At 38.6% G+C, this 23,144-nt stretch overlaps 1 protein-coding gene across 1 annotated transcript in view; it reads right to left on the bottom strand.

Annotated features, from left to right (window-relative positions):
• LOC126470562 (proto-oncogene tyrosine-protein kinase ROS) overlaps window positions 1–23,144 on the bottom strand; it is a 564,149-nt gene that overhangs the window by 5,888 nt on the left and 535,117 nt on the right. Inside the window, exon 36 of the mRNA XM_050098499.1 lies at window positions 20,187–20,338. Within this exon, the coding sequence (XP_049954456.1) occupies window positions 20,187–20,338 (152 nt within the window). The remainder of the gene's footprint in view (window positions 1–20,186; window positions 20,339–23,144) is intronic.

Genomic DNA, 23,144 nt, shown 5'->3' with positions numbered 1-23,144 from the left:
GACGAGGGCTAATAGAAATCCTTGGGTAACAGAAGAAATATTGAATTTAATTGATGAAAGGAGAAAATATAAAAATGCAGTAAGTGAAACAGGCAAAAAGGAATACAAACGTCTCAAAAATGAGATCGACAGGAAGTGCAAAATGGCTAAGCAGGGATGGCTAGAGGACAAATGTAAGGATGTAGAGGCCTATCTCACTAGGGGTAAGATAGATACCGCCTACAGGAAAATTAAAGAGACCTTTGGAGATAAGAGAACGACTTGTATGAATATCAAGAGCTCAGATGGAAACCCAGTTCTAAGCAAAGAAGGGAAAGCAGAAAAGTGGAAGGAGTATATAGAGGGTTTATACAAGGGCGATGTACTTGAGGACAATATTATGGAAATGGAAGAGGATGTAGATGAAGATGAAATGGGAGATATGATACTGCGTGAAGAGTTTGACAGAGCACTGAAAGACCTGAGTCGAAACAAGGCCCCCGGAGTAGACAATATTCCATTGGAACTACTGACGGCCGTGGGAGAGCCAGTCCTGACAAAACTCTACCATCTGGTGAGCAAGATGTATGAAACAGGCGAAATACCCTCAGACTTCAAGAAGAATATAATAATTCCAATCCCAAAGAAAGCAGGTGTTGACAGATGTGAAAATTACCGAACTATCAGCTTAATATGTCACAGCTGCAAAATACTAACACGAATTCTTTACAGACGAATGGAAAAACTAGTAGAAGCCAACCTCGGGGAAGATCAGTTTGGATTCCGTAGAAACACTGGAACACGTGAGGCAATACTGACCTTACGACTTATCTTAGAAGAAAGATTAAGGAAAGGCAAACCTACCTTTCTAGCATTTGTAGACTTAGAGAAAGCTTTTGACAATGTTGACTGGAATACTCTCTTTCAAATTCTAAAGGTGGCAGGGGTAAAATACAGGGAGCGAAAGGCTATTTACAATCTGTACAGAAACCAGATGGCAGTTATAAGAGTCGAGGGACATGAAAGGGAAGCAGTGGTTGGGAAGGGAGTAAGACAGGGTTGTAGCCTCTCCCCGATGTTGTTCAATCTGTATATTGAGCAAGCAGTAAAGGAAACAAAAGAAAAATTCGGAGTAGGTATTAAAATTCAGGGAGAAGAAATAAAAACTTTGAGGTTCGCCGATGACATTGTAATTCTGTCAGAGACAGCAAAGGACTTGGAAGAGCAGTTGAATGGAATGGACAGTGTCTTGAAAGGAGGATATAAGATGAACATCAACAAAAGCAAAACAAGGATAATGGAATGTAGTCTAATTAAGTCGGGTGATGCTGAGGGAATTAGATTAGGAAATGAGGCACTTAAAGTAGTAAAGGAGTTTTGCTATTTGGGGAGCAAAATAACTAATGATGGTCGAAGTAGAGAGGATATAAAATGTAGACTGGCAATGGCAAGGAAAGCGTTTCTGAAGAAGAGAAATTTGTTAACATCCAGTATTGATTTAAGTGTCAGGAAGTCATTTCTGAAAGTATTCGTATGGAGTGTAGCCATGTATGGAAGTGAAACATGGACGATAAATAGTTTGGACAAGAAGAGAATAGAAGCTTTCGAAATGTGGTGCTACAGAAGAATGCTGAAGATTAGATGGGTAGATCACATAACTAATGAGGAAGTATTGAATAGGATTGGGGAGAAGAGAAGTTTGTGGCACAACTTGACCAGAAGAAGGGATCGGTTGGTAGGACATGTTCTGAGGCATCAAGGGATTACCAATTTAGTATTGGAGGGCAGCGTGGAGGGTAAAAATCGTAGAGGGAGACCAAGAGATGAATACACTAAGCAGATTCAGAAGGATGTAGGTTGCAGTAGGTACTGGGAGATGAAAAAGCTTGCACAGGATAGAGTAGCATGGAGAGCTGCATCAAACCAGTCTCAGGACTGAAGACCACAACAACAACCATTGACGTCAATCTGTTGTAGAATTATGGAACATGTTTTATGCTCAAGACTTATGACGATTTTGGAAAATGAATATCTCCTCTATAAAAATCAACATGGATTCTGAAAACAGAGATTCTGCAAAACTCAGCTCACTCTGTTCCTCCATGAGATCTACAGTGCAGTGGACAATGGCGCTCAGGCATTCCTTGATTTCAGTAAGGCATCTGACACCATCTCGCATTGCCGTTCAATGAAAAAAATACGAGCTTACCGAGTATCAGAGCAGACCTGCCATTGGATTCAAGACTTTTTTTCAGACAGAACTCAACACGTCACTCTTAACGGAAATAAATTGACAGATGTAAAGGTAATATCCAGAGTACCACATAAAAGTGTGATAGGACCGTTGCTGTTTACAATATATATAAATGATCTAGTAGAAAGCGTCAGATGCTCGTTAAGGCTATTTGCAGATGATGTAGTTGTCTATACCAAAGTGGCAATGCCAGAAGATAGTAACAATTTGTAGAATGACCTGCAGAGAATTGATGAATGGTGCAGGCTCTGGCAGTTGACCTCGAATGTAAATAAATGTAACATATTGTGCATACATAGGAAAAGAAATCCACTACTGTACAGCTACACTATTGATTACAAACAGCTGGAGACAGCATCTGCTGTAAAATATCTAGGCATAACTATCCACAGTGACCTTAAGTAAAATGACCATATAAAACAGATAGTGGGAAAAGCAGACACCAGACTCAGATTCATCGGAAGAATTTTGAGGAAATGGAACTCATCCACAAAAGGTGTGGCATACAAGGAACTTGTTCACCCGATTATTGAGTATTGCTCATATGTCTGGGACCCCTATCAGTTTGGACTGATAGAGGAGATAGAGAAGACCCAACAAAGAGAGGCACATTTCATCACGAGATAATTTAGCTGGCGAGAGAGAGTTATGGAGGCGCTAAACAAACTCCACTGGCAGACATTACAAGACAAGTGCTGTGCATCACGGAGAGGTTTACTACTGAAATTTCTGTACAGCACTTCCCAGGAGTTGGACAAAATATTATTTCCCACCACATACATCTCGCATATTGACCATGAGGAATAAATTCGAGAAATTAGAGCCAATACAGAGGCAAACCGACAGTAATTCTTCCCAAGCACTATTCGCGAGTGGAACAGGGTTGGAAGGATCAGATAGTGGTACTGAAAGTACAGTCCGCCACACACCACAAGGTGGCTTGCAGAGTATGATGTAGATGTAGTTTCATTGTGTGCAGACTTTACGTGCGGTTCCATCTGGTTTAGTCATTATGGATGCCATGCTACCACCCCTGACTGAACAGCTTACTTTGTCAGTGACCACTCTGTTGGCTTCCATTAACAGACAGGGTACTGCTCCACCAGCCTATCCATCCACTTTTCCTCTGTGTGATGATTCATTCAAGGATTTGGAAGCTTACAAAAAAAGACTCAGACAGCATTTTTTGACTTTTGGTGTGACGGACTCCAATTTGTGAAAACCCTTACTGATTCCACCTAAGGTGTATCAATTACTGTGTCAGCTTGTCCCTTTACAACAACCGTCAGCTCTCACTTTTGAATACACGTGCAGTTTATTGTCCAACTATCACTGCAAATGCACATGCCATAGTGATGAGAGTTAACTTTACTGATGCTGCAAGAAAGCAAACCAGTCATACAGGGGCTGGGCAGCAGAACTTGGCTGTAAGGGTCAGTTCGTTACTGATGCCCATAATGATTCTTATGCAGACTCTATGGTGTGTGATGAAATTATCTGTTTAGCTCCAAATGAGGAAGTGTGCCACAAGGCATTAATCTGTGAAAAAAACCCAGTAACAGAAGTTTTGCAAACAGCACAATCTTTTGAAGTCTCTCAGGCAGTGGGCGACCAAACTGAAGTGTGGGGCAAAGTGGTAGTAGTGTCACAGGATGTGCCCACTACGATGAAAGATTGCTTGCACAAGAAAGTGGCAGTGCCAGTGGTAAACGGGCCCATTGCCAAGCAGATCATGGCCGGCCTAAGCAGCCACGCCAGTGTCGGTGTTCTCTGTTTCCATCTTGTCCTTTCCATTTTGTCCAGCACAAACATTCGGTGTACCCTAAGTGCTGGGTACTTGTAATGCTTGCCAGAAGAAAGGCCACATCACCTCTGTGTGTCATTCACCGAAGGTTGCTCAGAATATGGAGACAGATGTAAACTGTGTAACTTGAATGCTTGTGACTTCTCCCAAGTTGCTTATCAAGTTAAATGTTTTTCGCCAAGTGCTCCAGCTGCAGGCTGACACAGGTGCAGTAGTGATGTTATTGAATTCTCAAACGTATTTGAGTTTAGGCTCACTGCCATTGACACTGGCCACGGGGAAGCTACTCAATTATAACAAACAGAACATTGCACTTTTGGGACAATTGATGGCATCTGCTTCTTACAAGTCAGTGGTTCGTTCCATTACATTTTTTGGTGGTTGCTGAGGCTGCTTTTGAGAACATGTTCAGGATGGAAGCATTTCAGGAAATTTGATTTTCTATCACCAACACAGTTCACCTTGTGTCTGATCAGGTAGCACGTTCTCAATTGGAAACACTGTATGAGGAGTTTGTGGACTTGTTTTCAAAAGGTACAGGATGGGCTACAAATTTTTCTGTTCATATTTCTTGAAATCCATGGCTGGTCTTGTTATTGTCATGGGCATCTTATTCCTGTCACCCTGAAAGGTCAATTGAAAGCAGGATTGGAAAGACTTCAGTCTCTAGGAGTGGTGCAACCTGTTACGGTTAATGAATGGTCATCTCCGCTGATTGTAGTTCAGAAGCTGTTGGAGAACTTTGCCTCTGTGGTGACTTCAGTACTACTGTCAATGCACAGTCAATAGTGGATACGTATCCTCTCTCAAGCCAGGAGGAACTATTGGTGAAAACGTCAGGTGGCCAGCACTACTCCTTTTGGTCTCTATCAATATTTCTGTCTTCCTTTTGGTGTGACAGTGCTCCTGCTATTTTTGAACGATTTTTAGAGGAATTGACTATGCCTGTCCTGGGTTCCATTAATTATCTGAATGATACTCTTGTTATGGGCTCTTCCACACTCCACAGTCAATCATTTGAAAAATTTGCACACTTTGTTTTCTGTCCTACAGTCTGCAGGCGTATTATGAAATGTCATGAAATCTCAGTTTTTTTCAAACTCGTATTGCTTATTTGGGGTTCGAGGTCTCATGGGATAGGGTTCGCTCTCTGATACATCACATCTTTGCTGTTATGTTTATGCCTCGCCCCTTGTCCATGAAGGAGCTTCAGGCCTTCCTGAGGAAGATAGCCTAATTCCATAAATTCCTGCTGGTGGCGGCCACATTAACCAACATGTTCAAATGCCTCATTATGCAAGACTGTATGCTTTTTACATGTTAAAATTCAAACTACTCTTGGTCCCTTGTTTAGCTATGTTCTCTCTTGATCAACATATAGTTTGGCTATTGATGCATCACAGTGCAGCCTCAGCAAAGTCCTAGCCTTGAGGTGGTCATAGCACACTTATATGACATGGCTCTAAAGGACCTGTTGCTTTTGCCTCTAAATCTCTCACTCTGGCCCAGAAACATTACTCTCAGGTGGAAAAAGAGACTCTTGCATTAGTTTATGCCTCCAGAAATTTCATTTATTTCATAAGGCTCGAAAGTTTCACCATATTACTGACCTGAAACCCTTTCTTTCCTTGTTTAACCATCACACTTCGTTGCCTGCAAGGCAGCACACCGCATACAATGCTAGGTGCTGTTCTTGTGTCACTACAATTATGAAATTCATTTTCAACCTATGTCTAAACATGCCAATGCAGATGCCTTGTCCCACTTTCCTGTGGGTCCTGATCCTCACTTTTATCATGAATAACTGCTTTGCTTCTATCTTGATATTGAAACGCAGGCTGCGGTTGAGGGTTTCCCAATTATGAGCTTGCGCATAACAGCTGCCCTTGCCGCTGACCCAGTTCTCCACTAGGCGATTCAGTTTGTTCAATAGAGCTGGCCAGACAGGCCATCAGGTCAGGCTTTGGACCCCTTGCACAACTATTTTTCCTTACGGTGTCACCTCCCTATTTTTGACACCACTTTGCTGTTGGACATGGAAGACCTCTCTTCCATAGTACTTATTCCTGCCATGTTATGGCAAGAGGTTCTACACCTTCTCCACCAGGCCCATTGGAGAGTTTTGCACAATAAGCTGTTAGCTAGGAGACATGTTTCTTGGCGAGAGATTAATGCCTAAATTGTCCATTTTGTTGCAGCTTGTGAGCAGTGTGCCTGACAACAGGCACTTCCCTGGGCATCTCTGATACTCTGGCCAGCTCCAAGCCAGCCATGGAAACACAATCATGTAAACTTTGTGGGTCCCTTCTTGAATTCCTATTGGCTCATGGTTGTGGATGCATTTTCAAAGTTTCCTTACATTCCCAGTCGTGCGTCGACGTTGGCTGGGGTCACAATTCATATGCTTTTGAGGGTTTTTTCTACTGGGTAGTTGCCCTGTACCTTAGTTTTTGATAATGGACCCCAATTCATTTCTCACACATTTCAATTGTTTTGTTGTCACCACAGCATTCATAATGTTATGGCTCCACCAATCCACCCTCAATCAAATGGCGAGGTGGAACAACTCATCCATATTTTCAAGTCCCAAATGAAAAAGTCTGTTGCGTTTCTTCACCGAACAATGCCCTTCTCCATTTTCTAATCACCTATCACTTCACACCTATGGGGGAGTGGAGTGAGCTGAATCACTTCACAGCTGGCAGCCATGCACGCTCCTCCACCTTCTGCGGCCTGCGCCGCACCTGCTGCAGACAGGTTCGACCATTGGCTTTGCACCAGGATCACTGGTGTGGGTGTAAGGGTTCGATTGCTAGGCCAAGTGGATACCAACCACTGTTGTACACCATCAGAGACACCATCTATGTGATGTCCGTACAGCTGATTGGCTGGTGGCATGCCACTTTCATCAGTTATGCCCATGTTCACCACTGGAAGCTACCTTTTCGCAGGTGTGGCCCCAATCATCGCAGCCCACCCTGCCACCCTCCTCCTCAAGCCTGTCATCACCTTCTATGGAGGCATTCCCATTTCATTAGCTGCCTTCTCCACATGCAGTACCCTGAGGTTCCAGCTACCCAACACTGGCATCTATCTCCAGCTCATTATCATCACCTCAGCCATCATCGACAGTGGGTCCAGCCCCATCTCCTCTGCACTAAGAACTGCCTGCTGATGATGACAGAGATGGCAATCACACCCTTCTCCCTGATGCTGTTGTCGGGTGCTGTGTGGGCCTATTTCTCTAAGGTGTGCCCGCATCTGTGCACATTCTGGTCCTAAGCTCAGGTATCCATCTGGAACATCATCCTGTCTCCGCCAGCATCTCCTCCATCACCTGGGCACTCTCATCGCACAAGTACATGTGAGTGTGAGCATGCCAAGTGAAGTGCTGCCACATGTGTGTACTTAAATCAACTGCCAACTGTATCAGTGTGGCCCAGCCACCAGAAGCTGCCTGTAGGAAGTGTGCTACATGGCATGGTCTCCATCGCACTATCTACCAGTGACTTGCACCTGTACATGCATGGAGCAGTGCTGACTCACCCTTACTATGTTCTTTAAGTTTACACTGCTCATATCAGCTGTTCCATGTATTGCTTATGTTGCACCTTTTGCATGATTCCCTTGTCTTGTTACATGTGAAGTCATGAGAGGCTTATTTCCATTATTGTTCAGAAGTTTATGAATAAACCCATATTTGTGTTACTTTGATTGGTTTCATGTATTACTTGGTTACTATAGGTAACTCACTGATGATGACATCCACACATACATGTTTCCTAAGTATGCCAAATTCATGTCTTCCATCCTTTTATGTTAGTGTCAAATCTCATAAGTTTATATAGTTCCCTTTCTCAAACACACTTGCAATCTGTATCTTCATATGCTGAGATCTAATTTTTGCACCATATTTTGAGTGTTGTTTTTATCTCCTTTGTATTAAAAAAATCAGATCATCTACATACCTCTTGAAATATTTAATTTTTCATTACTATCACGATTCTCATCATAGAATTTTTTTTCCATGTTATTTATGTAAACATCAGCAAAGATCTGCACATTCATCCTTTTGTTGATAAATTTTCCATTAAATGTGAAATAATTATGAGACACTGTTAGTTAGAACATTTCCACCAGTCCAAGTGCTTCTCCTTTTGCTAATTTTTTTATATGCTTGAAGACTGTTTTTGATGATTTTAATCATTCCTTTCATGGTGATTTTTTTCTATTAATTAGCAAAGCCTAATGGTGCCATTGACAAGTCATCAGGTGTTACTACTCTGTATTATCTTTGATTTCATCAGAAAATTCATAACTGTTCTTACTATTAAAATTGTTGCCTTTAGTTTACTATTTAATTCCCTGTTTATTCTATAACTTGGGCAACAGATGTTACTCATCATTGGACTTACAGATTTTTCTCTTATATAGATTATTTGCAAATGTAATTCATGGATTTGCAGGTTCATAATTTTATATTTCTCTTCATCTGTGAATGCTATTACTAATTAACAATGTAGGAAAAGGCAGATTGCTGCTTACAGTGAAGAAGACATGTTAAGTTGCAGACAGACATAACTAAAAGACAGAGCAATGACTTCAGTAAACAGTGCATAGGGCAGAAAAGAGGAGTTTTGAAACTTGATTCAGAGAGTGCACAAACACACAAAACAAAACTGCATTTTGGGCACATAAGGCAATATATGCTACTCCATCAGAAACACTGATCATAACGCTGAACATTTTAAAAAGAGCTCGACAGACAACAGTCCAGGATAATCTTAGAAGAACCTGAAATTTACAGTAAAAAAAAAAAAAAAAAAAAAAATATATATATATATATATATATATATATATATATATATATATATATATTAAGGTGATGGCTGCTGCTTATGGATGTCCAAGGTAATAGTGGGGATCACATGTGATGGGAGAGTGAGAACATGCGTTGCGTTCTGATCAGTGTGAGGTCTCTTCTGTGTGGCTCTCTATCCATGGAACTAGTTTGCAGATGAGTGTTCACAGCACAATGCAGAAGAAGTGGTCCCAAGAGGAAATGTGTTATCACAGGAATGGGCAACCATCTGCTATTTTAATTATATGTTTTTGTGGCTATTTTTTATCCCTGATTAACCACACATTTTAATCATTAATATACTAATCATTATTCTTAAAGCCTTTAATCCACTGAAATGTGTGTAGTTTGTCTGTTGGTAGTAACAGACATACTCAACACAATTTTTCCTACTTTAAATTGTAATGAACTTACAAGTAAAATTTATTAGTTAAGCCTGAAAGTGTCTTTAATTTACATGTGACAAATGTAACAAATAGAATAAATGAGTTGTGTCTGAAGCAGTCATGCCACCTATTGGCAGTTTCCTAGGGGTCTTACATTGGCAGTGCAAACACAGCTACACTACTAGATTACTCCATAATGTCGCATTCATATGGATTGTATAAACTGATTGGCTATTTTTATAGCCGACATCATCAGGTACAATCTCTTGAGTGAACACCCACCACAGTAGTAAAAGTTTATATGTCTTCTAGCTTTACATATGACGATGACCATAATGCCCTGATTATGAACTGCATATTGACCTGAAGAAACTGCAGAATGGTACAAAATGAAGGAGCAGTGAGATGGCTAAACTGGATGAAGAAATGTCCTTGGAGAGTTTTGAAATCAGCATTACGTAACAATTGACTCAAGTGGAAGAAATGAATACAATGGAAGACAAATGGATAACTTTGAGACCTGGAACAGTGAAGGCAGTAGAGCATCAAACACGTAAAAAGGCAATATCCTGTAGGAATCCATTTATAGTCCTATCACATTAGACATTTAATTTAATTGATGGAAGGACAAGCTACAAAAAAGCAGTAAATGAAGCAGTCAATAGCAAAATGAGACTGACACAAAATGCAAAATGAGAGAATAGAAAGGGATACTGGAGAATCACAAAGTTGTAGAAGCACACATAACTATTGGAATGATAGATGCCACGTATGAGAAAATTAAAGAAACCTTTGGAGAAAAGAAAAGCAGCTGTATCAATATCAAGAGCTCAGATGGTAAGCCAGTACTAAGCAAAGATGGAAGGAATACATAGAAGTGCTACACAAGGAAAGAGGAAGCAGATGAAGATGAAAAAGGATATATGATACTGTGAGATGAATTTGACTGAACATTGAAAGACTTTAGTCCAAACAAGACATCTGAAATAGATACCACTTCCTAAGAATTATTTAGAGTCTTGGGAGAGCCAGCCACAACAAAACTATTCCACCCAATATGCAGTACATGTGAGACACTGAAACTACCTTCAGACTTCAAGACAAATGAGTTAATTCCTGCTCCCAGGAACACAAGTGGTGACAAGTGTGAATAATACTCAATTCTCAGTTTAATAAGTCATGATTGCAAAATACTGAAACAAATTATTTACAGATACAGAAAGCACAGACAGAAGCTTAACTCAGGGGAGATCAGTTTGAATCCCACAGAAATGCAAGACCATATGATCCAATACAGACCCAACAACTTAAATTATAAGGTAGGGTGAAGCAACCTAACATTTATAGGATTTGTAGGTTTAGAGAAAGCTTTTGACAATGGTTACTGCAATAGGCTATTTGAAATACTAGATGCCCAAGAATAAAAAAAGAGGGGGCAAAAGATTATCTGCAAGTTATAAAGAAATCAGACTGCAGAGTTGTAAGTCCAAGGACATGAAAGGCAAACAGCATTATAGGGTATGGGTTCCACCTTTTTGCTGCAAACACACTAGTTACCCAAACATGTTTCAGCACCTCTGTAGCATCATCAGTGGGTCTTTGTTAATAGAAAAATGTAAAAAGTGAGAGAAAAGTTTTGTTCCTTTTGCATCTTACCATGATTTTACATTATTCTTGAGGTCTCACTTTGTCAAGTCAGTTATAACCTAAAATATTTTCACTTTTTAGAGTTTTCAATAAACAAAAACCCACTGACGATCGAACAGAGGTGCTGAAATATGTTTGGGTAAAAAGAAAAAAAAACAGTGTGTTTGCAAAAAGGCAGAACCCATATCCTATAATTTAACTATAAATGCAGAAAGAAAGGACAAGAGCTGCAGATTCAAAAGAGGTATGCAGCAGTTGAAAAATCAGTGAGATAGGTTTGTAGCCTACCCCTAATGTTATTCAGTCTGCACACCAAATCATGGAGAAATTTGGAAAGAGAATTAAATTTCAGGGTTAAGAGGTAAAAGCTTTGAGGTTTGCTGTTGACATTGTATTTCTGTCAAAGATAACAAAGGACTCTGAAGATCAGTTGAGTGGAATGGATAGTGTCTTGAGAACAGGCTATAAGATGAAATGAGACACAAGTAAAACAATCATAATGGAATATAATTGAATTGTGGTGCTGAGGAAATTAGATTAGAAAATTATACTCTAAAAGTTGTAGATGAGACAATTGCTAAAGTAGAGAGGATATACAACACAGACCGGCAACAGCAAGAAAAGCATTTGTAAAAAAGAGAAATTTGTTTCCATCAAATATAAATTTAAGTGTCAAGAAGATTTCTCTGAAGGTATTTATCTAGAGTGTAACCTTGTAAGGAAGTGAAATGAAGACAATAAACAGTCTAGACATGAAGGGAACAACAGCTTTTGAAATGCAATGTTACATCAAAAAGTTAAAATTAAATGTGCTGACTGGATAATTAATGCAGAAGTATTAAATCAAATTGCTGAGAAAATATATTTATGGTACAAGTTTATTAAAAGAAGGAAACAGTCGAAGTGATACACCCAGAGGGATACAATGCTAGGCTCTACTTTCCCACAGCAGGAATGTTTGCTATAATTTGTGCAAAACAAATATTAATGTCAGTTCTTCAATACATCCTACTATGTACATTGTAAAGGGCAATGAAGATTCAGCTAAAGTATGCAGGTTCAAATGGATGTTGGTTGTAGTGGTTATGCAGAGATGAGGGTTGTACAGGATAGACTAGCGTGGAGCGCTGTAGCAAACCAATTTTTGAACTGAAGACTGCAACAACAAAAAGAAATCTCGTTATATTATGGCTAGTTATTTGATTTTTCTTATCTCTACAGATCAGAGGATGGTTCAATGAAACAGAAACCACTTATAACATTAGAAAAATATGCAATCTAGATGGACAATAAAATTTGTGCCAATTCTCCTCTTCTTGTTTTATGTGCCTATCTAATGCTCAGAATTTACTCCACAGGGTGAGAGGTCTTCCTGTATTCCACTTATAATGTTCAATTAAGATGCTAAACACAATTTTAATATATTTCCAAAATAGTGTTACTATGTTACAGCTTTTACACTGTCAGACAAAAATGGCATAGAGCACATGACAATGCCCCTTTTTAAACACAAACATAATTTCAAATGCAGCAATGTGATTTCAATACTAAACAGAAAAGGAAAGCTCGCCTTATAGATCAAACTCAAAGTAAATTAAACTGAAGTTTTTGTTACATTAATTTATTCATAAGAATTCTGCTAAGCTATGCATGTACATGACTGATTTCTCTTTTTAGAAATTATCAGAATTTCACATATTAGAAACCAAAATGAGCTTGACTAATGTTTTACAAGTTTACTTCTCTTCATGTTCAACCTACACAAAGTCTTTTAAAACAATGGAGTATCACATCATAACTATGCTTTGATTATCAACTGCAAATGCTTTATACCAAAACAGTCACCCTGCTTACACTATTCCATAAGGCCCTGGTCAGTCATAAAAGAAACAATCTAACTCAACAGCTGAATAAACTATGTCTGAGTAAAGATGCTGAACTCACATTTGGGGGAAAATGGTTCAAATTCCTGTTCAATCATCCTGTTTTAGGTTTTCTACAGTTTGTCTAAATTGCTTATAGTAAATGCCAGGATTGATCCTTTAAAAAGAACGCAGCTAAATTCTTTCCCCAGTCTGTGCTAGTACTCCATTTTTACGACCTCAGCATCAATTGAAAATTAAATCCTAATTTGCCTTTCCTTTCTCCCTTTTTCTCCTTCTCTGGTGAGAAATTTATAACACTATATTTTTATAACACATTTATAACTTTTCACCATCACCATCTACATATCTCTTCACAACAGCTGCATGTATTGAAAATGTACAAAATGTTCCTGTTTGTGTTTCTTTTTCAGAAGATGCATTATTAATATATTTTGTATACAATGTCTGATTCTTTCCCTGCTCCACATTTCATTTTAACTATAAGTTCTCTACACATATTTTATATTATTTTTAAATGAAGTCCCACAAAAGTAGTCACTACTTTTTTCCTTAAATATGTTTCTGTAATGCTTGGAAAACTCAAAATTTAAATACCACATCATATTATTAATTATATGCTGCGTCCCATACCTCACCTTAATCCCTGTCTTACAAATGGTTTACATTTTTAACTGAAATAAATATGGTTGTTTTTGATTTATAATTAGAATAAAGAAATATCAAAACTAAAAAAGTGAACAACATGAATATGAAGGACACATCAATGTATGTGAGTTTCAAACTAGCAATGGTGCTATCAAATGTAAATGCCTTTGACAATAATCCCACAAACATTTGTAGTGCAGTTGGTAAACTGTTTATAGATTTTGTATTGTCGTAACAATGACATTACAAAGACATTAGTTTACCAACAATTGCAACGAAAACATGTTTCCTGTCCCAAAAATGTTAATTTATGTTTTAGACAATCTGTGACAGCATTTAAGTACTTTAGGAGTAAAGGAGACCACTCACCAAAAAGCAGAAGCGTTGAGGAGTCGACAGGCATACACAAAAAAGAAAGAAAATTTACAAGCTTTCAAAGTAATACTTTTTCAAGCTAGAGTACAAATACAAACAGAAAAATCCACACACACACACACACACACACACACACACACACACACACACACACACACAATGTGCGCGTGCGCGTGCATACTTGCATACATATGCCTATGCCTCTGCATGGTTCCGACTGGTCGAACGATGCCAGTGCTGCATTTTGGCAGGTGGACTAGGTTAGGGGTGAGGATTGTGTCAGGTGTATGAGTAGATGAAGAGAGACGTGAGAGGCAGGGAGAGGGGTTGGGGTAGATGGCTAGTGGTTCAGAGGGAGGCAGCAAGTTTGCCGGCTAGGAAAGCGTGAGGGAGAGGAGACAGTCATACAGGCTACGCATGTGACGCATGGATATTGGAGCTGGTAAAGAGCAGCAGATGCTGAGGGTGATATGAAATAGGAGAGGCTGATAAGATGGAGGAAAGGGAAACTGTTGGATTGAGGGTATGGGTGCACTGGGTTAACATAGACAGGGCAGGATGGGTAAGAGAGCGAAGGATGCACTGCAAGAATAACTCCCATCTGCAGAGTTCAGAGAAGCTTGTGGTCAAGAGAAGGATCCAGATGGCTTGGGACGTGGAGCAGCCACTGAACTTGAGCAACTTATGCTCAGCAGCACATAGTGCCACCAGGCAGTCAACTTTGTTCTTGGCAGCAGCTTGGTGCTGGCCATTCTTCCTGGTAGACAGCTGGTTGGTAGCCAGCCATACCAACATAAAAAATATGTGCAGTGTTTGCAGGAGGGTCAGTGTATATCAGGGCTGTTTTCACAGCTGGCCTGGATACAGATGGGGTATGATAAGCCAGTGACAAGATTGGAGTAGGCAGTACAGGTGAGTGGACTGGGCAGGTCTTGCACCTGGGTCTTCCACAGGAATATGATCTCTGCATAAGGGGTTGGGAGTGGGAGTGGCATAGTGATGGACTAGGATGCTATGGAGGTTAGATAGGCGGTCCAACACACTTTAGGAGGGGTAGGAAGGATCTTGGGGAGGATTTCCCTCATTTCAGAGCATGTTGATAGATAATCAAAGCCCTGATGAAGGATATGGTTCATTTGTTGCAGTCCAGGGTGTTACTGGGTGATGAGCAGGTTGCTCTTTTGTAGCTGATTCTTGGGGGTGGTGGGAGGTTTGGGGTGTGTGAGGATACAGCATGGGAAATCTGGTCATGGACTATGTTTGAGGGGGCAGTGCCTGTCTCTGAAGGTGCTTGTGAGACATTCAGCATACTGAGAAAGGAAGTTCTCATCACTGCTAGGTTGTCTTGGCCCTGAGCCCAGATTATAAAGATATCATTAATGAACCTGAACCAGACCAGGGGTTGGGTGTTTTGGGAGGCTAAGAAGGTTTCCTCTAGAAGACTCATAAACTGGTTGGCACAGGAGGCTGCCATGCATGCCCATTTCTGTGCCAAAGATTTGTTTGTATACCTTCCCTTCAAAGGAAAAGTAGCTGTTTGTCATTATATTTGGTAAGGTGTATAATGAATGAGGGAGTGGTTTTGGTGTTTGAAGGATGTTGCGAGAGGTAGTTTATTATAGCAACAAGACCATGGGCATGATGGTTGACATGGAGGTGGCATAAACAGCAATGAGCAGGAATCCAGGAAGTAGAGGGATGGGGATGGTCAAGAGCCCATGAAGAAGGTAGTTAATGTCTTTGTTGTCGTAGACTAGATTCCAGGCAATTGTTTGGAGATGTTGGTCAAGAGGAAGTACAACAGCCAGCTACAGTGAGGCATCCTGGATTGCTGGGTTTGTGAATTTTGGGGAGCATGCAGAAGATTGGTGTGTGGAGTGTCACATGTGGAGGGAGATGGACTCAGGGGAGAGCTTCTGAGAGGGGCCTATGGATTTCAGTAGATTATTTGTTCTTAAGGGCACTTGTTACAATACTGTGAAATGGCAGTTTGTAACACTTTTCTGGAGATACCTCTGAAGTTGGTAATATGCTATTTTAAACTATGGCAGTTAGGTGAAAATGTTGTTAGACTATCTTATTCTTGTGTACTAGGAAACAAATTTTGCTTTATGCATAGCTAATTTTCATGACAAATGACACAACCAGTCATCTACTGATGAAAAGAAGAACCTGTTCATTAATAAAGATGCTGTGAGATACACCAATTATTAACATTATCTCTGTGAAAAATAACAGCATAAGTCAAAATAATAATTTTAAAATTACAATTTCTGACTTTACCTATGGTTTGTGATCTACAATCAAAACATAGACAAAGTTTTTAGTTTAAATCACTACTTGAAACAGCCTAATTATTTTATAATGTAACTACACTCTCAAATGAACAATAAATATGCTTTTAAGGTATCTTTGTTTCAATTGCTACCTGAAAGAGTGAGGAGGAATACATAGCTAGTCATACAATTAGTAAAATTCCCACACTTATGGTGTTGATTCTTCACTTCATCATGATATTCATCAGCCGAAAGCAGTAAATTTGGGAGCCCAATCCTGTAGTCAGAATTATGAAGCACCTGGGATAACAAAGTGCTGCAGACGGGGGAACAATGCCTCACTTGCTAATTGGGAACTATGTAAAGTATCCACATATATTTGTTGTCAGTTTATTTTATTCTTGACTGTGATTGCAACATTATGATGATTAGAAGTATACTGTTTTTAGAACGATGTATCCGTGTTTCTTTTTTTTTAATACAATTTCATATTGATTTTATTATGGGAAGAGATGAAACAAAATATCTATGTACGGCATGTTGTTGTTGTTGTGGTCTTCAGTCCTGAGACTGGTTTGATGCAGCTCTCCATGCTACTCTATCCTGTGCAAGCTTTTTCATCTCCCAGTACCTACTGCAACCTACATCCTTCTGAATCTGCTTAGTGTATTCATCTCTTGGTCTCCCCCTACGATTTTTACCCTCCACGCTGCCCTCCAATACTAAATTGGTGATCCCTTGATGCCTCAGAACATGTCCTACCAACCGATCCCTTCTTCTGGTCAAGTTGTGCCACAAACTTCTCTTCTCCCCAATCCTATTCAATACTTCCTCATTAGTTATGTGATCTACCCATCTAATCTTCAGCATTCTTCTGTAGCACCACATTTCAAAAGCTTCTATTCTCTTCTTGTCCAAACTATTTATCGTCCATGTTTCACTTCCATACATGGCTACACTCCATACGAATACTTTCAGAAATGACTTCCTGACACTTAAATCAATACTGGATGTTAACAAATTTCTCTTCTTCAGAAACGCTTTCCTCGCCGTTGCCAGCCTACATTTTATATCCTCTCTACTTCGACCATGTACGGCATACCAATGATAAAATTAGTAATGAAGTACTGACCCAGTAGTGAAGGATGAGAAATTTAAGGAAGAGATAAATAAGTTAATACAGAGAATATAAGTCTTATTAGGGACACAGATGTGATGATCACAGAGGTAAAATATACAGCATAGGAAACGCAAGCTGTAAATTTACAAGCAGATTTATGAGATAACAAGTATTAGAGAGAAATGCCTTGTGGTGTATGATGGTTGGGGAAGTGTGTAAAGAAATAAAAAAACAATTTTTATTAAAAAAGTATCATCAAACATCAAATGATTACAAATGTCTATAAAGAAGACCACTGTCAGATTGTAGAAAGTGTATTAAAGAGTGATGGTAGTCAGTGCTGGTGATTATTATTACTCCTATTATTATCAATATTATAGATATTATTGCTACAATAAAGACAAGAGAAGAATGAAATAAAATCTGATAAAGCCTTGTCTGCAGCAATGAAAATACTCCCGCTAAACAACCTGAACACCTCTACTCAGTTACTCAGCTTACTCAATTTAAAAACAATTTTTTTGGATATGCTCACAGACTAACTACTTGTGTGGTAACAAATGCTTATAGAAAAGGTTTGTCATATGCTATGAAATAAGTACCAATTGCAAGACCAGAAGACATGAAATTCCAACCACTCATTAGAATCAAAAGAGATTGTAACACTGGCACATAGAGTTTGGAAAGTGTAAAAGCATGTCTGCATGTTTGTCAGTGCAAGTTTTGCTGCTGCAGATGTTTGTGCTGCAGGTGAGTTTGAACAAACACTGCTGAAGTGTTTATGATAAGTAAGAAAAGTACCAAATCTTCTGATATATGACATGACTTGTACCTGAATTGTTGGTATGCCTTTCATCTTCAAAGAAGCCATGGTTATCAATTCCACCTAACAAATGAGAGAAACATATGGCATGCATAACATTAAATTGTTATCAATTCCACCGAACAAATGAGAGAAACATATTCCATGCATAACACAAAATTAAAACAAAACAAAATTTATGAGTGAAATTGAAAGAAAATACTGTACATTCAGGTAAGAAATAAACCTTCAGTCAAAAATTATTTAACTTCTTTATTAATTCTGTTCAGCAACATTGGCTGTATCTAAACACTATGTTTTTATACTGTATGGCCTGATTACTAAATGAACAAAATAACCACAACAGAAACATCAAACAGTGTACTCAGACAATTATGTTGTTGCACAGCATTATGTGCTTCATTTGACTTCAGTTTTCAATAAGTCATGTTCCGGTAGTTCAACATAAAAACAGTATTTTACTATTCTTCTGATATATTTACTCTTGAATAAAAATGGATGTACAGGGGCCAGAAAATAGTATACATTTGTGGATTAAATGAAAAAAAGTGATTGTCTTATTTTGTGTTGATTAAATAGTTTTTGAAAACACCTAGAGTGTGCATGAAAAATGTAAATTTGTTACATTCAAAACTTCATCACAAAAATAGGACAGATTTCTGGTGTCAACATTTGCAAATAAAATTATTATGTGCGAAACATATATAGTTTCTTAGGATGAAAACTCTTATCACTCACACACACACACACACACACACACACACACACACACGCACACAGATATATACGAGAGGTGGTCAACAAACTCATCAAGTTTGTCAGCACACACATCAAGTTCACATGTTACTCATGACATTGGCAGCTGCTCAGGAGTGGGGGAGACACATCAAGCATACTCACAGCAGAAGTGAAATGAGCACAGTGTGATAATATATTATTTCATCATCACAACACTTTGATCTTTGCACTTTCTGATCCCCCCCCCCATGTGTTTACAAACATCATCTTTTTGTTAGTTGAGCAGGTGCCTAGTAGAAATATTTTTGTCTGCTACAATCATACTCAATTTATGAACTTATTTTGTGACTGATCAGTACAAGAATTTATACTATTTAGCATGTGACATCCCTCTTTTTGAAGCTAAATGTGACTCTCAGATTTACAAGTACTGCTTTCAGCCAGTACCTGAAATTAAAAATAGTACTAATACACATATATGCCGTCAAAGATCTCATTGTCTTACCACTTCAAAAAAAATTAAGCATATTTTTTGAAACTAGAGGTCAAGGAAAGAGCAAAGATGAAAATATTATGCTGATTATGCGCAAAATGGACCCAAGCTGAAACTCAGTGGGCAGCTGTGCTAGCAAATAAGAAATATTGTTCAAATTTTTCAGCAAAATCAGAGGAATACAGTTTTAAATATGCTATTAAAATTTATTTTACTTTCCAGCTTGCATTTTAACCTTGTTTTTAAATTTTTAAAGGCAACATCGGGGGGGTATTTCCAAATCTTTGCCCATAATTGAGATTATCAGCTTTATGTGGAACTGAGATAACTTCACTTAAATAAGGTGATGCATGAAAAGAAAAATGCATCACTTTTTATTATTTTGGCATGCTGATGTTCAGAAGTAACAATAAGAAATGTGAAAATAAACTTAGGCACTCTCATTTCAAAAGGTTGTAGGTACGAACACAGAAAACTTTAGGAAAATCAAATAACAATGGCTCAGGCACCTTGTTCGTCTAACATTAAATGAAACAAATCTCTAATAAAATTAAACAAATATGACCTCAAAATTATTCCAGCTGGAACTACCCTGGCATCTTCTGGGTCTGTCCAGCAGAAAGTGTGACACCTGTTAACTTCCATAGAACACTAATCTTCATCATGATAGCAATGTGACAAACAGCACTCAATTATCAATGAGTCTTACAAGCAGTATGAGCACAATGGGAACTTGCAGACTCACTACACCATGTCAGTGACTGGCTCCTGCCCTGATGCATCTAAAGGCTGTGAGTATGAGATAAGGCACCAATGAGCTTATGAGTTGGTACGAAGGCTGAACTGACGGGATGCATGACTACCTTGCCGTAATAAGAGAAAAATCTCTTTTTACTTACCATTCTGAAGCCTTGTCACATAGTGGCCCATAGGAACAGCAGCACTAGTATCTCTGATCCGTGTTTTCAAATTCTCCAGAACTTCCAAACAGAATTTAAAAGTGGGTCTACTTTCTGCACTGTAGCTAAATGTTTTCTGCATAAGGTCATGCCTAAAAACATAAATTTTAAATTAGTTTACCAGTTCTAGCCACTGAGACAGACTCACATAAATTTGTAATAATGGAAAGATAGCTGGTCAAGGCCTTCTACAAGGAATAACATTGACTTTTGCCAGAAGAGATTTAAAAAACCATAGGGAACTTAAAAAGGATAGTCAGAAGAATATTTGAACCCCAATTCTCCAAAATGTAAACCCAATGTCTCAACACTGTGCCCCCAGAAAAATATAAAATAAAATCAATACAATGAATTCTCATTTATAAACTCCAGTGATGCATTATTTCTTATGCACACTTACAGAAATTAAATTCAAGAAACCAGCTGAGTGGCACCCATTCACCTTAATTAACATTTTACAGATCTCATCGTGAGGGAGAAACAGACAAGTGTATTTCAGATGAAAACTCCATGGAGGTTGATGGGCTTAACTCCAAAGAATACAGCATAGTTTTACACCAGAAAAATTAACTGTTGTCTCATGGTTATAACAAGGAAATCCTATGAAAAATGTTGGCTCAGTAACAAAAAATCATAGCCTTTTTTAAAATGAAAACTAATGTTAATTACATGACAAAGATACACACAAAATGTCTAAGGTACAGGAAAACACAGAATATCAATCCTCCAGCAAGACAAATACAGATGTTGCTGAGAACTTATCGTACATGTGCTGTAGCTTCTGTTTATTTTCTAAGTGAAGGAAGTTATTGCACATTCTTTACAGTTAGAAAACATGACAGTGCGTTGCATATACATCTGTGCAGGTGTCCATGTGTAGGTCAAGCTAATGGGGATATCTGATGGAATGGGGTAGATAAAGATACTGAACACAGATAGCACACAACATATACCAAAAGCCACATGATTCAGCACAATTAACCAATACATTTTCAAATTTAAGCTGAACAATTCACCCTTAGCAAGCTTTTCCATGAAATGGATACTTGATCAAGCCATCCTGCTTATGGTTTTCTAGGTAAATGCCCAGGTGATTAATCTACTAGAAAATATACAACATTTTAGTGACTGATTACAATGATCCAAATCTTATCTCCACTTGTTATGAAAGTGGAACCATTAACTGTGGAGCTAATCAGTCACATTAGCTTCATTTTCTCACCAAGGGCAATGGTAATGAGAAGGTATAGGAAACACAAAATGAGCTCTACACTCTTCAACCAAATTATTAAAGCACTTTATAGTGGACTTCCACAGCCACATTCAGGTGGTTCAAATTCAACTTTCCTATGCAGCATTAGAAGTCTGCTGAAAGTAGCCAATAAGCTGCTGAAAGAGCACTGGACTCAAACTTGGCTGGACTTATCACCTGCAGGTGATAGCATTACGAAAGAGCCTAGAATGTTTCCAGGGCTGTATCTGTTCCAGTTACGACAACTGGTGTTTGCATCTCCAAAATCCTACAATTTTCAAAGAATTAGTTAATTTTATTACATACAAGAGCTGTAACTGTTGAAATTAATGGAGAACACAGCAGTCCCAAATTTTAAGATGACTCAAGCTGCAAGTGAACCTCTTTTTTTACTTTCATGGCTCTGGGAATTCCATAGATGTCTGAAAAACTTAAAAATACAATGGGGAATCATTATATGGAGTCCTCAGTTTAAAAAAAAACATCAAGAAAATATTAATTAATTTGTTATTCTCTTCTTCAATTGTTGTTGTTGTTGTGGTCTTCTATACAAAGACTGGTTTGATGCAGCTCTCCATTATAGTCTACCTTGCACTGGCCTCTTCATCCCTGCGTAACTACTATAACCTACACCCAATGGAACCTGCTTTCAGTATTCAACCCTTGGTCTCCTTCTACAATTTCTGTCCCCCCACTTCCTTCCACACTTAATTTAATTACAAAACTGAGGATTCCTTGATGCCTCAGTATGTGTTCTACCAACCAATCCATTCTTGTAGTAAAATTGTGCATCAGTTTTTTTTCTCCACATTTGATTCAATACCCCTCTATTAGGTATTTCATCTGTTCATCTGATTTTAACTATTCTTCTGCAGCACCACATTTAAAATGCTTCTATTCTCTTCTAGTCTGAAATGCTTACTCTACACAGTTCACTTCTGTACAAGGCTATGCTCCATACAAAAACCTTCAGATAAGATTTCCTACCACTTAAATTTTTATTTGATGTTAAGAAGTTTCTCCTTTTCAGAAACACTTTTCTTGCTATTGCCAGTCTGCATTTTATGTCTTCTCTACACTGGTCATCATCAGATCTTTTGCTGCCAATGATCAAAACTTGTTGAATGTTTTTAGTGTCTCATTTCCTAATCTAATTTTATTAACATCGCCTGATTTGATTGAATTACTTTCCCTTACACTTGTTTTACTTTTATGAAGAAAAAAATTAATTAAAATTTGTGTCACTGCCAGAACTTGAACCTGTGTCCTGTGCTTACTAGGCAGATGTGCTAGCCATTACATCAACATAGCAGTGCAGCTAAAACAACTGCATGGACTATCATAGTTCAGTGCCATCCCTAACACAAACTTTGATTCACACCTTCAGCCCATTCTCTCCTTCTTAAGTTGTCAGTGTTGTCAAGGATCTCCAGTATTGGAATAGCACCCAGCTTTGTACGTACTGGGGAAATCCTGCCTGTACCTCAGGTGTAGGTGATATTCATCTTATAGCCTCTGTTCAAGATACTATCCCTCCAAATCTCCATACATTTGTCTTCTGTGTTACTATCTATTCCGTTCAACTGCTTTTTGAAGTCCTTTACTGTCTCTAACAGAATTAAAATGTCATCAGCAAACCGCAAAAC

The sequence above is a fragment of the Schistocerca serialis genome, chromosome 3 (assembly GCF_023864345.2).
Source record: "Schistocerca serialis cubense isolate TAMUIC-IGC-003099 chromosome 3, iqSchSeri2.2, whole genome shotgun sequence".
In the NCBI taxonomy this organism is placed as follows: domain Eukaryota; kingdom Metazoa; phylum Arthropoda; class Insecta; order Orthoptera; family Acrididae; genus Schistocerca; species Schistocerca serialis.
This window is presented reverse-complemented; position numbering and strand designations above follow the sequence as displayed.